Source organism: Osmerus eperlanus, chromosome 2, assembly GCF_963692335.1.
Source record: "Osmerus eperlanus chromosome 2, fOsmEpe2.1, whole genome shotgun sequence".
NCBI lineage: Eukaryota > Metazoa > Chordata > Actinopteri > Osmeriformes > Osmeridae > Osmerus > Osmerus eperlanus.
This window is the reverse complement of record NC_085019.1, coordinates 12,951,456-12,966,220: the sequence shown is the minus strand read 5'-3', so window position 1 is coordinate 12,966,220 and position 14,765 is coordinate 12,951,456. Positions and strand designations below refer to the sequence as shown.

Below are 14,765 nucleotides of genomic sequence, written 5' to 3'. Positions count from 1 at the left end.
TTTTCGTGTTCTGCCCGCAAAGAACTAGCCTGGCTCTGCCCTCCTACTTACTTCCGCTCGATTTTATTTTTGCTTCTGTACATAGTTCTGGCCATGAGGTACGTAAGTCAGATTTTTCAGGTTGATTTTCTACCGGCGAATCAGCGAACAGAGGGAGTGGCTGAGAACAATGACGTTGATGTCGTGCGCTAGTTTGTGTTGTAGTTCCGTAATGGCGGCGGAGAAAGATGCGAGCAAAGCCATTCGGTCCGTTGTAGCAACGCTGCCGAATATCCAACAGCTAAAGCCGGAGCAAGAAAAAGTTTTGCTGAGTTTTGTTTGTGGCCATGATGTTGTGGCCCTCCTCCCCACGGGGTTCGGGAACAGTTTGATTTTCCAGCTACGGCAGCTATCTCTGTTACAGTAGTGGTGAAGGAATTGGCTAAGGCGAACGCTAGCGATTGGTTATGGCAGATCAGAGTGGCTCTGGGCAGATCCAATAGTTTTAAACTTCAACAGAGTACCCGCCTACAAGGAAGTCAATGGAGCGAGGCCAGACTCTCTGTACAAATGCAATGTACGAGAGTTTGGTTAGGACCAGGCTAGCAAAGAACTTCCCATAATTCGAAAACGAAAATGCATTCTGAGCGGCGCAGCAGTGACGTCAGTAGCCGCTCTTCTTCAGCTCCCTGCTGACCAAGCTAACCATCTTGTTCGGTAGGGGGCGGTGTGCACATCTGCATTGCATTACATTGTAAATGTGCCGGGAAATTTATTGAATCGCCGGGTACGCATCACAGACTGAGCAACTGATGTCAAACAATGACTAAAACAGTGGCAGAGCTACTATTAATGTGTAAATCTGTGACGGCAGAGTATGCAGCCAAGCTCTCTATGACTTGTTCTACTCGGTCACGGGCATCAGACTCAGATATATTATTAGATTCTACCTGCTCAGCTAATTCTAACAGTGTTTGCACAATTTGAGGGAGCGCCATGATCTGTGATGCGTCCTCTAAAGCAGCGGTCCCCAACCTTTTTTGCGCCACGGACCGCTTTCATGTAAGACATATTTTCACGGACCGGCAGGGACGGACTGGAGGAAAGATAGGCCCTGGACAGCTGCGCTGCTAATGCATGCACATTCTGGGTTTGATGTGATCCCAGTTAGTGACTTCCACACCTAATGCGAGCGCGCGGAGCGCGCAAGAAAAATAGTTTAGCTGATTTGAGCGAAAAATAGTTTTGGGAGTTTTATGTAAAATAAACATAGCTGTTTTTTCAATTGACAAAACCTTGTCTAGTGAATGTGATGTATTTTTGTCTCTTAATTTTTCAAGCCCATCTTTAAGTTTCTTAGCCTGGTTTTCCATCGTTATATTGTTACTAGATAGCTTTCGATGTGTGTGTGTAAACAAGACTATAAGCTACGACAGTGACACCCGAAATGCGTTCCTTATATCCAGTTTATTCCATAATTTTGTTTGATTGCTGTCACGGCAGAAAATCCCGCTTGATGTTGGAAATGGAAGCAGGGTTTTCAGTGCTTTAGTGGCGATCTCAGGATAGCCTTCATCCAAAACACCGATAGAGTTGTTGTCTCAAACAGGCTTCATTGAGTGGTAACTATCACTGTCATGTGTCAAGAGGAAGAGACGGGTGTGATAGTTACCGCAATAAAGCCCACAAACTTGCTAAAAAATAAGTAAACAAACGTCTTTGCAGAGCTTTTTTGGTCAGGGGAAAAGGCCCGCGGAGAAGGAAAATCCGGTCATTTTTCAGAATAAAACGTCTTTCAGACTCTGATAATCAATTATAAGGAAATAATGTTATTAATTATTTTCTGTGCGGCCCGGTACAAAATGACCCACGGACCGGTACCGGTGGGCACCGGTTGGGGAACGCTGCTCTAAAGACCCGGCAATTCAATCAATTTCCCGGCACATTTGCAATGTAATGCAATGCAGATGTGCACACCGCCCCCTACCGAACAAGATGGGTAGCTCGGTCAGCAGGGAGCTGAAGAAGAGCGGCTACTGACGTCACTCTGACGTCAGTAGCCGCTTTTCAGAATGCATTTTCGTTTTCGAATTATGGGCAGTTCTTTGCGGGCAGAACACGAAAATGAAAAGTCCGCTCTGTTTTCTTTTTGATTATGGCATAAAATGTTCAGTCTTGAAGAAGAAAATGCAAATAGGATGATTGATTACTAATTTCATTTATGAGTCAAATAATGCAGCCACATTCTTAAAATGAAAAAGCATTTCTGGAAATACATTTTAATTTTCAAATTTGAGTCCAATAATGCAGCCACATTCTTAAAATGAAAAAGCATTTCTGGAAATGCATTTTAATTTTCAAATTTTACATTTCAAATTGAATTGTGGTATCTATTTGCTGGGGCATATTTTGAAAATTGTCTATTTCTTTTTCATTTTAATTAAGTGAAAGATTGAGCGCTCTTGAAGAAGAAAATGCAAATAGGATGATTGATTACTAATTTCATTTATGAGTCAAATAATGCAGCCACATTCTTAAAATTAAAATGCATTTCTGGAAATGCATTTTAATTTTGGTCACGATTTGCTTCCATAGAATCGTGTGGTGAATAATGACGTATTGGTAGTGTCACCTCTTTGTGCGTGATGTGGTGGTAACAGTCTGCCTGCCTGGCTACCTGCCTGTCTGTACCAGTACTGACCTGCATGTTGAGGCTGGACACCTGTCTCTCCACGTTCCTTTTGGCCTCCATATTCTCCTCCAGCTGCTCCAGCAGGTTGTTCCTTTCGTCCTCCATCTGGCGCAGGCGCCCAGACACACTCAGCTTCTGACGAGTCTCATCAGCCAGCAGCTCCTGGAGACACCGGGGGGTGAAAGAACGAAGGCAGAAGGGAGGAGAGAGAGAGAGAGGGGGAGAGAGATGCGGATAAATTCCACATTAGCCACAAAATTTACAGCAGAGAAAAGACAAAAAGATCAGTGTTATCTGCAATGTGTGTCTCTCTATCACCTGTGCATCCTGCAGCTGAGAGCCCAGGCTGGTCACGTCTTTACTCAACTTGATGTTTTTCCCATCTGCCTCACTCAGAAGACTGGTCACACTGTCCAACTCCGCCTGACAGAGAGAGAGAGAGAGAGAGAGAGAGAGAGAGAGAGAGAGAGAGAGAGAGAGAGAGAGAGAGAGAGAGAGAGAGAGAGACAGAGAGAGAGAGAGAGAGAGAGAGAGAGAGAGAGAGAGAGAGAGGGAGAGAGGGAGGGAGGGGGAGGGGGAGGGGGAGGGGGAGGGGGACACCTTTATACTGTAAATGAGAAGTTGGATATAAAAAAATTAGACAAACAAATTAGAAGTGATAAAAAGAGGGGTAGAGGGACAGAGAGAGAGAGAGAGTACAGGAGTACAGTACAGGAGTCTGTACAGGAGTACAGGAGTCTCTCTTTATCAGGAGGCAGAAAAACAGGGAGAATGAGTCGAACTGAACACTCACGGTTATCTTGAAGACTCTATCTCCCAGCTCCCCTTTCTGCGTCTCGCTTTCTTTGAAGCGTGACTGCAGGTCAGCCAGCAGGGACTCTACCTTCTTCTTCTTGTGTTCCACTTCCTGCTTAGCGCTGGTCAGTGAGTGAAGGTCTGCACCTAGGTCCAATGAATCCTTCTCCAGAGCCTGTTTTGCCTTCTCCAGGCTGGCCCTGATCTAGAGGATGGAGGGATGAGGAGAGGGACAGAAAAATGATGGAGAAAAGTGATCATAGGGGTTAACTGGGCTCAGATCTACCTTTTGGGGGGCGGTTGAAGTCTAAGTTGAGAGGATGTAATTGAGATTATTGGTGTGTGTCCATTTAGGCAAATATGATTGTTAGTACATAATGTGTGAGTGTGTGTGTATATGTGAGTGTGTATGTGTGTATGAATGTGCACTGTGTACCCTCTTGGCCTGGTCCAGTTGTTCACTCAGTTCCTCCACAGCCTGGGTGTGTTTCTGTCTCATGTCTTGGACCTGGGCTTCGTGACTGCGCACCTCCTCCTCCATGGTCTTCTTCAACATGATCACTTCCTGCTCGCGCTTCGCCCTGGAAGTGACAACAACCATTCATAGTGACATAGTACACATTGGGCATCAGAAATGCACAGATTACTGGCCAAGTATACCCAAGGTGTCCTTTAGTCTTTCACAAGTGTTAATCAGACCACCACCTCTTAAATTACATTTTTCTGTCCGGTTATGAATGATTAGTATGCGGTCATGGGCATGTGCTAGTACATTGGCCATGCAGTCAGTGTGAGGTCACCACAGGACCATGACCCTGCGTTTCTGACCTGAGCTCCTGCTGGGCAGCAGTGGTGTCCAGGGTGTCCTCCAGCTCAGAGCGCAGGGCATTCAGCTCCTCCCCCAGGTCCCGGCGGGCAGCCTCGGCTTTCCCCCTCGCCCCTCTCTCTGCCTCCAAGTCCTCCTGCACCTCTCCCAACAGGGCCTCCAGCTCCCGCACACGCTTGACCACCATCGCGCGCTGCCCGCTCTCCTCTTCCAGACTGGCTCCGAAAGAAAGAAGGGAGGAGGAGAGGGATGTAGGGGGATAAGGAGGGAGGGGAAGAAACACATAGATAGAAGGTAGCTTGCTGTGCTACACCTCAAGATAGTAACATGTTCCTAGTTGGAGGTGTTATGAAGCTTAGCGCGAGTTCAGTCAGGCAAGACCGTTTATAGCTTGAGGGGCTACAACATTTAGCATGTTCCAAGCTTGCGGTGCTACAGATCTTAGCCAGCTGCATCAGTGTTTTTTACCGAGCCTGCATGGCCTGCAACTCCTCCCCTTTAGCAGTAAGCTGGGACCTGAGCTCGGCTATCTGGGCCTGTAGGTCGGCTAGCTGCTCCTGGAGGTCAGCCAGCTCCCCTTCCAGCTTCCTCTTGGCCTTCTCCACATCCTGTCTTCCTTTCTCTTCTTTCTTCATTTGCACTGGAACACATAGGTACAGTGCATCAGGATGCAATTAAATGCATTTAAATAACTACAGCAAATAATATATATTACAAGATTAAAGCTATGCATCACTATGCAGGCCACTAAGCTGGCCTGATCACCAAAATAGGGTGTTTTAAATAAGTAGGGTCTAAAGGTTCAAGGAGGGGTCAAGGATCAGAAACTGACCCTCCAGGTCAGAAATCATGGACTCATGTTTGTTTTTCAGCTTGGTCAAGTTCTTAGATTTTTCCTCCTCCTCTGCAAGGTTGGAGCTGAAATCCGCCACTCTCTCTTCTAGAAGCTTCCGCTCCTAAGTAAAGGAGTAGAATAATGGCATTGTGATTAAGGGTGATGACACACACACACATAAAAAACATGCAAATACCCCTCCACACACATACACGCACCTTGAGCAGTTTGTTGTTCTGGTCCACCATGACCAGAATGTCCTCTTCTAGTTTCTTGACATTGCCCTCGGTGGTGACCTTCTCCAGTTGCAGCTTCTGCCGGGCATCCTCCTCCCCAGCCAGATGGGCCTCCAAGTCCTGCCACAGAACCAGAGATAAGAAGATAGAGAACATTTTATTTTCTATTGTTAAAAGCTATATACTATTGATATCAATAGATACTAATCTATTGATATCAATAGTGATTCAAGCCAGCAGCCCTGCAACTTTTAAGTTTGGCCTATTTCAAGGTAGCTGGAAAAGGAACAGGATAAGACTGAACAGTAGTACAGTTTATTAAGACCTATTTTCTCAATACTTAGGTCACATTTTCAAAACTCTTCATACAGTGAGCACATCAGTCTGTGGGCTAAACTGTGGATCATTTTTCATTGCTTTGGCACAAAATACAATCATAAACAACATCTTTCAAATCCCATTAATTATGTTCGCACACAGACACAAACACCACCAAAAATGTATGTACCCACAAGCCCATTTTTACATACTCTTTTCAAAACTGTTACATTTATTCTAAACATAACTGAATTGACAACAATTTGCAACATTTCTATAGTAATATTGAAATGTATTCTCAATCAGAAAAGTGAAATACTATCAAAACAATTAGATAAATTAACTCCTCTCCTGGAAGCAATGAAAGCTGGTTGCCAGGACATATCGGCAGAAGATAGTCAGGGATGGACTAGTTGTATTGCCCAAGATTACATAAAATATTATGTAGATGAGAACCTGTGGCCAAATGTAGAAGACAGGGTTGTTTAGCATTGCTACTGTTTCGATAGATGGTGTACAACCTTAGATCATTTGTTCATTGAACTATAATCATCTGTTCAAAATGACACAACTTAACATCAAAGTATTACGATTTTAAAATGCAATTCACACATAACATCTGAAATGTCTGTCATTTCCTTACATTACAATGATCTAACTGTCAATTGATACTACTGCTCAAAATGATAAGTAACTGTTGCATTACTCTTAATGCATAGTTTTATAGAAACTGACAAACAATATTTCAAGTTTAGAACATGAAAGTTTCAGTATAACGAAATCCATTGACACCAATTTCCATTAAACATAAACAAATTGGACTAAACCATCATGTTTTCAGATTTGAAAACCAGCAGCACCTGTAGGTATGCGGGCCTTGTAATTGCTTTGTCAATTTACAGCCTTGTACTTGCCCCCATACTCTCCCTTCCTCAACCCTATTGAGGAATTGTTCTTCAAATGGAGGTGTACGATAGACACCCTCATGAACAAGTTACTCTTCTCCAGGCCATGGATGAGGCATGCAATTACATCACGCAGACCAGTGTCAGGCCAGGATTCGCCATGCCTGGAGATTCTTTCAGAGATGTTTGTCAAATGAATAATAAGACTTTATTTATATAGCACATTTCATACAAGAATTGCAGCTCAAGGTGCTTTACATAAAATCAATAAAAACAATAATACAAGTGATAAAAGTAATAATAAAAATAAATAAAATACAAGCCGCAGTCTTTGCGGGAATCCAAAACACACAAGCCTCAGTATTTGCGGTATCTCGAGCTACAGTCTTTGCGGTATATTGAGCCACAGTCTTTGTGGTTTTCCAGTATAAACACACAAGCCGCAGTCTTTGCGGTATCTCGAGCCACAGTCTTTGTGGTTTCCCAAAACAAGCCACAGTCTTTGCAGTAACTCGAGCCACAGTCTTTGCAGTATCTCGAGCCACAGTCTTTGTGGTTTCCCAAAACAAGCCACAGTCTTTGCAGTAACTCGAGCCACAGTCTTTGTGGTTTCCCAAAACAAGCCACAGTCTTTGCAGTAACTCGAGCCACAGTCTTTGCGGTATCTCGAGCCACAGTCTTTGTGGTTTCCCAATATAAATAAAAATGTAACAAAAAAAAAAATACAAGCCACAGTCTTTGCGGGAATCCAAAACACACAAGCCGCAGTCTTTGCGGTATCTCGAGCCACAGTCTTTGTGGTTTTCCAGTATAAACACACAAGCCGCAGTCTTTGCGGTATCTCGAGCCACAGTCTTTGTGGTTTCCCAATATAAATCAAAATGTAACTCAACAAAATACAAGCCACAGTCTTTGCGGGAATCCAAAACACACAAGCCGCAGTCTTTGCGGTATCTCGAGCCACAGTCTTTGCGGTATCTCGAGCCACAGTCTTTGTGGTTTTCCAGTATAAACAAGCTGCAGTCTTTGCGGTATCTCAAGCCACAGTCTTTGCGGTATCTCAAGCCACAGTCTTTGTGGTTTCCCCAATATAAATAAAAATGTTACTCAACAAAATACAAGCCGCAGTCTTTGCGGGAATCCAAAACACCCAAGCCGCAGTCTTTGCGGTATCTCGAGCCGCAGTCTTTGCGGTGTCTCGAGCCACAGTCTTTGTGGTTTCCCAATATAAATAAAATGTAACTCAATAAAATAAATAAAATGTGACACAATCAATATAAGTACACAAGTCAAAACACAAGCCGCAATATTTGTGGGAATCAAAAAAATCTATAAAAACAATAATATAACTAATAAAAGTAGTAAAGCCCTTCTGAGATCAAATTAGTTAAATGCTTTGGTAAAAAGATAGGTTTTAAGCTGTCTTTTAAAAATGTCTAGCGTGTTTGCTTCCCTAATATTTATGGGTAATTTGTTCCATAGTTTTGAGGCGTAATTGACAAAGGCTGAATCACCAATCTTCTTATGACTGCTTCTGGTGACCTCTAATAGGCCTGCATTTGATGATCGCAGTGTTCTAGCTGTAGCCTGGCTCTGCCCTCCTACGTACTTCCGCTCATTTTTAATTTTGCTCCTGTACTAGGTCTGGGATTTCGGTGTATTAGTCGGTTTTCAGAAACAATTTTTTTGTAGGTCCAATCAGTGAACAGAGGGAGTGGCTGAGAACGATGACGTTGATGTCGTGCATTAGTTTGAGTTGTAGTTCAGTAATGGCGGGGGAGAAAGATGCGAGCGAAGCTATTCGGTCTGTTGTGGCAACGCTGCCGAATATCCATAAGTTAAAGCCGGAGCAAGAACAATCCTTGCTGAGTTTTGTTGGTGGCCCATGATGTTGTGGCCCTCCTCCCCACGGGGTTCGGGAAAAGTTTGATTTTCCAGCTACGGCAGCTAGCTCCGTTACAGTAGTGGTGAAGGAGTTGGCTAAGGCGAACGCTAGCGATTGGTTATGGCAGATCAGAGTGGCTCTGAGCAGATCCAATAGTTTTAAACTTCAACAGAGTACCCCCCTTCAAGGAAGTTAACGCTTGTCAATGGAGCAATCCCAGACCCTCTGTACAAATGAAATGTACGAGGGTCTGGTTAGGACCAGGCTATTCTAGCTGGTGTATAGTTTATAAGAGAGTTAGCAATGTAGCTAGGTCCTTGTCCGTTTAGAGCTTTGTATGTGAGGACCTTGACCAGAATTGACCTTAAAGTCAATTCTGAAGGTAACAGGGAGCCAGTGTAAAGTAGCTAGGACAGGACTAGTGTGTTCTCTACTTTTAGTTTTGGTTAATAATCTAGTTGCAGAATTTTGAATGAGCTGTAGTGTTTCAGTGGTTTTCTTGGGAAGACCAGCGAAAAGTGCGTTACAGTAGTCCAGCCGGCTGGATATAAAAGCATTAATTAACTTCTCTGCATCATTTTGGTTTATGAATGGTCGTACGTTCGCTATATTCCTCAGGTGAAAGAAAGCTGTTTTGGTCACTTTATTAATGTGAGAGTTGAAATTCAAATCTGAGTCCAGGATTACACCGAGACTTGTCCCATCTGGTTTAAGCCAGGAGGTTAAACCTCCTAGATTCTTAGTTAGCATCTCTCTTTTGGATTTGAGGCCACATAGTAAGACTTCAGTTTTGTCTTCATTTAATTTAAGAAATTTATCATTCATCCATTTGTTTATTGCCGACAAGCAGTTCGTAATGGAATTTATGGCTGTTGCATCGTTGGGTTCAGTGGATATATATACAGTACTGTGCATAAGTCTTGGGCACCCAAGATTTTTTACACAAATAATGTCTTATACTGTATTTCTTCAATTAAATGCTACAGCTTTTCTTGAATTACATGTTTCGATGAGGGCGGTGTGTACACAAGGGCAGCTTTTATTATTATTATTTAATCGTAATTCAGAACAACACAGGAATTGCGCAAAGCAGTTTATTAATTAGTAAGCGACATCTCTGGTGTCTCGTCGGTGAGGAGGCAGATGAGGATACTAATAGTGATGCAGAAAGTTTTGTACTGTACCTATTTGTAGTAAAAATACATTAGAATTATAGTCAATCTAAATTTAATGTTGCTGCATTTTTTCGTTTAAGTGTATCAGATTTGGATGCAACGTTTAATCAAAGAAATATATGTAATATAATTTTTTTATTTGTGCAGCAGTATAATAGTGCAATTTTGCTCAACTTTTTGTTAAAATTTTTTATGTCATTATTTCTTAAAGCATTTTTCCTTAACCTTTTTTATTGTGCCTAAGACTTTTGCACAGTACTGTAGTTTTGTGTCATCCGCATAGCTATGGAAATCTATGTAATGTTCTCTGATTATGTCGCCGAGTGGTAACATATAAAGAGAAAAAAGTAATGGACCTAAGCAGCTTCCTTGAGCAACCCCGTAGCAGTTCTCATGTTTCTTAGACCTATGGTCTCCTAAACTAACATAAAACTTCCTTCCTCTGATATATGATTTCATCCAGTTCAATACACTATCCGTGAACCCAATAAGCTTTTCCAGTCTATTGATTAGGATGCCGTGGTCAATGGTATCAAATGCTGCACTGAGATATAACAGGATAAGGATAGAGACTTTATTTGCATCAGAGTTTAGTCTGAGGTCGCTAATTATATTGGTGAGAGCAGTTTCAGTACTGTGATATTTCCTGAAACATGACTGCGAGACTTCCAGGATGTTATTTTCTTCATGAAAATAATTTAATTGGACTAATACTATATTTTCCAGTACTTTAGTAAGAAATGGAAGGTTTGATATTGGTCTGTAATTTGCAAGTATACTGTTATCCAATTTGGGTTTCTTTAATAGGGGCTTTACAACAGCTGTTTTGAAGGAATCTGGGAAGACACCAGTTCTAAGGGATGTGTTTATAATCTCTAGCAAATGAAAACATCTATTTCGATGTGGATGAAAACTTGTGGCCAAATCCACAAGACAGGGTTGATGGAAATGTAGGAGAGTAATCAATCCTTTATTTTGCTTTGTTTGTTTGTTTTTTGAGCCAGGTGAGGAACACTGCAGTACATGTTGCTCAAGACGCACTTGTTCCGGGAGTACAACGGCACTTAGGAATGCTTGGCTGGACCTGATGTTAGTTTCCTCCAGGATCACAATGACTCTTATTGAGAGACTTGTTGCTCTTGTTGGTTGGTTGTAACGGATTTAAATTCCTGTACTCGCTGTGAAATATATTTTTTTTTACTGTTGATTGTTTTTCTACAGGTACACTTGCACTTTTGAGTTTCATGTTGTTTAATTGTAACTTGTTTAACTGCATGCTCTTATGGTTCTTCCCTTTGGCACTTATTTGGTTTTCACAATGTATGCTTCATGTTTTGGCTGCTCGCAATGTTCGGGGGTATCTCGTTGTTATGATCAGTGACCTATGCACTTTTGTAAAGCTCTCTCTTGGAAGTCGCTTTGGATAAACACGTCTGCTAAATGCATAAATGTAATGTAAATGTAATGTTCAAGTACTGTAGCATAGTTTTTTTTTGTAGCTAATTATGTTTGCTTTGATACAAAAAATTAAAAATAAATGTTATTTGATTGTATTTCATCAATACATTTCTGATTTTGCTCAATGATTCCACTGTTTTTAGTATTCTCTCTTAGTCCATTTATGGGGATGTAGTATCTTATGAAACATGTATCACATATTTTGTAGTACAATATTTAATGATTGTATAAACAACTACTTCATGAAACTATGTGTATCTTGTGTGTGGATGTTCCGATGGTATTTCATGATAAATTAGTTATTTGAACTAATGATTCTGCATGCGCAAGGTGTCTTTAAAGATATGAACATGCAATGCTATGCTTTGTGACAGTCTGTGACAGTCTGTGTTACAAGTAATGACTGTTTCGAGTTTTATATCTACAGTTATGAAAAAGGACATCAAGGTTCTGAAATTAGTGTCAGTGATTGTAAAAAACTGTAATATTTGTCAATATGTCATATTGATGCATATTGCATCATGTCTGAATTATTCCTGAAATACATACTGCAATTAATTCTAAACAGTAGAGAGGTGTCATTCTTCGCAAGGCGCTTCACCCTACTTGCCTCGGGGGGAATGTCATTGTACTTACTGTCGCTCTTAAGTTGCTCTGGATAAGAGCGTCTGCTAAATGACTAAATGTAAATATGAGTATTGTAAAAATTCAAATATGTATGAAGTGTTTTAGTAGTTTTAGTGCATTTTGGATGGGGAAATAACTGCTTGCCAAGCTAAAAGTTGGTTAGGAGAACTGTATGAAGAGTTTTGAAAATGTGACGCAAGTATTGAAAAATTTGTCCTAGCGATTGTAAAAAGCTATAATGTGCTTTTGTTTTTGGTCAAACCCATTATCAACTGAATGGCTGACTACCTTGCTGTTTGATTAAACACGACTACATTTGGTCCTTTTAGCTATCATATGAGATAGTGAACACAGGAAGCCTTTTTGCCACATTATAACTCACATTCATCCTCTTCCTCCAGAGACACTAACTCCTAACTAATTAAGTTCTTTAAGAGGTCGGCCATTTTGTCTCCCACCTGTAGCTGCTGCTCCATGTGTCTCTTCTCCTGCTGGAGGCTCTGGCTGCGCTCCTCCTCCTCCTCCAACCGGGCCTCCATTTCATGCAGCACCTCCTCCAACTCCTGCTTCTTTGACTCCAAACGAACCCTCATCTCCTCCGCCTCGGCATATAGCTCTGTTTCTGCATTGAGCTTCTCCTGGAGCTGAGTGTGCTCCTTCTCCAGCTAGGGATAGGGAGTGTGTGTGTCAACTGTTTGTGTGTGTCCCTGTGTGTGTCTGGATAAATGCATTTTCATGCATGTGTAACAAAGTTGAATGGGTTAAATTCACTCCTCAGTATAAATATGGCCCACCCGCACCATTGAATAGCTAGCTTTTTTGTGGTGTAGCTGGATAAAGCTGGTGGTCCGTCACATTCGTAGGTCAGAGAAACCAAGTTGGAACCCTGGTGTGCGCAAGATCAGGAGGACTCAATACTGATGGGCAATGCAATGACACCTGTGACACGTGCATCAATTCACCTGCGTGTGTACTGTATCTGCATATGTGTGTAGACATATATGCATATCTCTGTGCCACTTGTGTAGGAATGAGTAAGTACGTGTGTGTGTCTCACCTGTATGTGTTTCTGGGTGATCTCTTTCAGCTCAGTCTGACTCTTCTGTGCCACCTCCTTGGCCTGTTGAAGTTCTTGATCCTTCTGACCCATCTCTTCTTCCTGTCTAGTCACCTGGAGGAGGGGCTTGACCTGGGAAATGGACAACAGAGACATCCAGTCAAAACCCCAACAATGGTAGCGTCACCAAGTGTTAGGTGTGAGTTCTATTCCTTTATTTTGAATGGAGGCTTTTAGATTTATCTGAAGTATGTGTGTGACACAGTGTGATGTGTGTGTGTGTGTGTGTCTGTGTACCTTGGTGAAGAGCCTCCACCACTGCCAATTCTTGAGTTTGAGGTAGCAAGCACAGTTCCTCTGAATCACCTTCATGGCAGTCAGCTGGGCCTGCCTCTTACTAAACATCCTGCAGGGAAACAGGAGAAAGAAGGGGACTTTGTGTGTGTGTGCGCACGTATGTGTGTCAAAAAAAGAAATAAAAAGAAGAAAGAGATAATGTGCAAGTTAAGTATATGTGTAAGAGACACTGTGTCTAGGTCAGAGTGCAAGCATGAGTGTGTGTGCAGATCCAGTGCATGTGTGCATCTATGTCTCAGTGTGTGTTCTAAAGAGAAGGAGTGTCAGTCGTGTGTGTGTGTGATAGAGTGTATGTGCGTGCGTTTGATAGTGTGTGTGTGTGTGTGTGTGTGTGTGTGTGTGTGTGTGTGAAAATTCCTTACTTGCGAGCCAAGAAGGCTCTGGCTTGCGCCTGGAAGGCAATGATGACGATGGTGAGTTTAAGGTCCCTCTCCTCCTCCAGCTGGGCCAGCACCCCTGTCCTGAAGAACATCTTGCTCTGACCGATACGGTACAGGTTAGGATCCAGGTCCAGGTGCTTCACCTGGGAGGAGAAGAGAAGAAAGATTCAGTCTAGGGTAAGCCTTAGGAGAACCACTGTGCTTGCAGCAGGGAGTTTGTCTTACAAACTGTTTTCCTGTTTGGTGATAGGCGTCCAGTCTGGTTGAACCTAAAATGTCATGTTGAATGCCAAGACTAACTGTGTTGGGGCAGGAGAAGACATCATCAGTAGCTTTGGGTGGCAAAAATAATCCTATTAGGTTTACACTGTTCAACTAATTTAAATAACACTGACCATAACACAGCAAGCCTGTTTCCCATCCATGAAGCCTTTGGGAATGGCATTGGCAGCAAGGATTTCATAGCTGTAAATAGAGAAAGGATTTGTCTGTTATATTAGAAAAGCCCCCTCCCCCCCAAAAAAACAGTGAGAGATAACAGTATCGATTGGAGAACTTTTTGCCTATAGAATGTTTACCCAATTACCCACCAATTATCAAACAAAGCAAGTCTAACCCAAATTCCAACCCTGGCCACAACTAGTTGTTGCAATATAACCAGTTTCATTTGATCACAACTTGACCTCAGTGTATTATAAACATATTTTGGAACTACTCATATTCAAGGTCCAGTCTATGAGGGTTCCTCATGAGGGACTTTGGTTCCTCACCGTTGACGAAACTCCTGGAACACGATGCGGTTGGGAAATCCCTGCCTGCAAATCCGGATCCCCTCCAGGACCCCGTTACACCTCAGCTGGTCCAGAACCAGGTTGGCGTCCATTTTACCGGCCTGCCAACACAGAGATGTATAGATAGATTGATGAATGAATGAGATAGATGGCTGTGATAGATGGATGGAATACATGGATGGATGGGATAAATGGATGGCTGAATGGATGAATGGTATTGCTGGATGGATGGATGGATACATGCTTTATCAATAAATTAATGAGATAAATAATGCTTATGGAAGGTGGAAGGGAGAACAATGGTTGAGGAAGAGGGTCAGGGTAGCATAGTAGGAGAGCTTGGGTTCTTTCTTCTTTTTGACAGGAAGGGGTCGGAGAAATGCAAAGGTAAAAGTCCCTTGGGTGATTGGTATGCGGATTAGACGGTTGATGGAGTGAAAAAGACTAAG

The 14,765-nt window shown here is 42.4% G+C and overlaps 2 protein-coding genes across 3 annotated transcripts in view; both read right to left on the bottom strand.

Annotated features, from left to right (window-relative positions):
* abcc1 (ATP binding cassette subfamily C member 1 (ABCC1 blood group)) overlaps nucleotides 1–14,765 on the bottom strand; it is a 253,278-nt gene that overhangs the window by 42,276 nt on the left and 196,237 nt on the right. The window lies entirely within an intron of this gene.
* The window catches only part of LOC134012940 (myosin-11-like), a 48,977-nt gene that overhangs the window by 21,797 nt on the left and 12,415 nt on the right, over nucleotides 1–14,765 (bottom strand). For both annotated transcript variants that reach the window (XM_062452624.1, XM_062452634.1), the window contains 14 exons: nucleotides 14,296–14,417; nucleotides 13,921–13,990; nucleotides 13,508–13,668; nucleotides 13,086–13,194; nucleotides 12,789–12,920; nucleotides 12,190–12,396; nucleotides 5,346–5,483; nucleotides 5,125–5,248; nucleotides 4,761–4,932; nucleotides 4,295–4,507; nucleotides 3,903–4,047; nucleotides 3,465–3,671; nucleotides 2,990–3,094; nucleotides 2,681–2,833 (listed from right to left, as the gene is read on the bottom strand). In XM_062452624.1, the coding sequence (XP_062308608.1) occupies nucleotides 2,681–2,833; nucleotides 2,990–3,094; nucleotides 3,465–3,671; nucleotides 3,903–4,047; nucleotides 4,295–4,507; nucleotides 4,761–4,932; nucleotides 5,125–5,248; nucleotides 5,346–5,483; nucleotides 12,190–12,396; nucleotides 12,789–12,920; nucleotides 13,086–13,194; nucleotides 13,508–13,668; nucleotides 13,921–13,990; nucleotides 14,296–14,417 (2,058 nt within the window). The remainder of the gene's footprint in view (nucleotides 1–2,680; nucleotides 2,834–2,989; nucleotides 3,095–3,464; nucleotides 3,672–3,902; nucleotides 4,048–4,294; nucleotides 4,508–4,760; nucleotides 4,933–5,124; nucleotides 5,249–5,345; nucleotides 5,484–12,189; nucleotides 12,397–12,788; nucleotides 12,921–13,085; nucleotides 13,195–13,507; nucleotides 13,669–13,920; nucleotides 13,991–14,295; nucleotides 14,418–14,765) is intronic.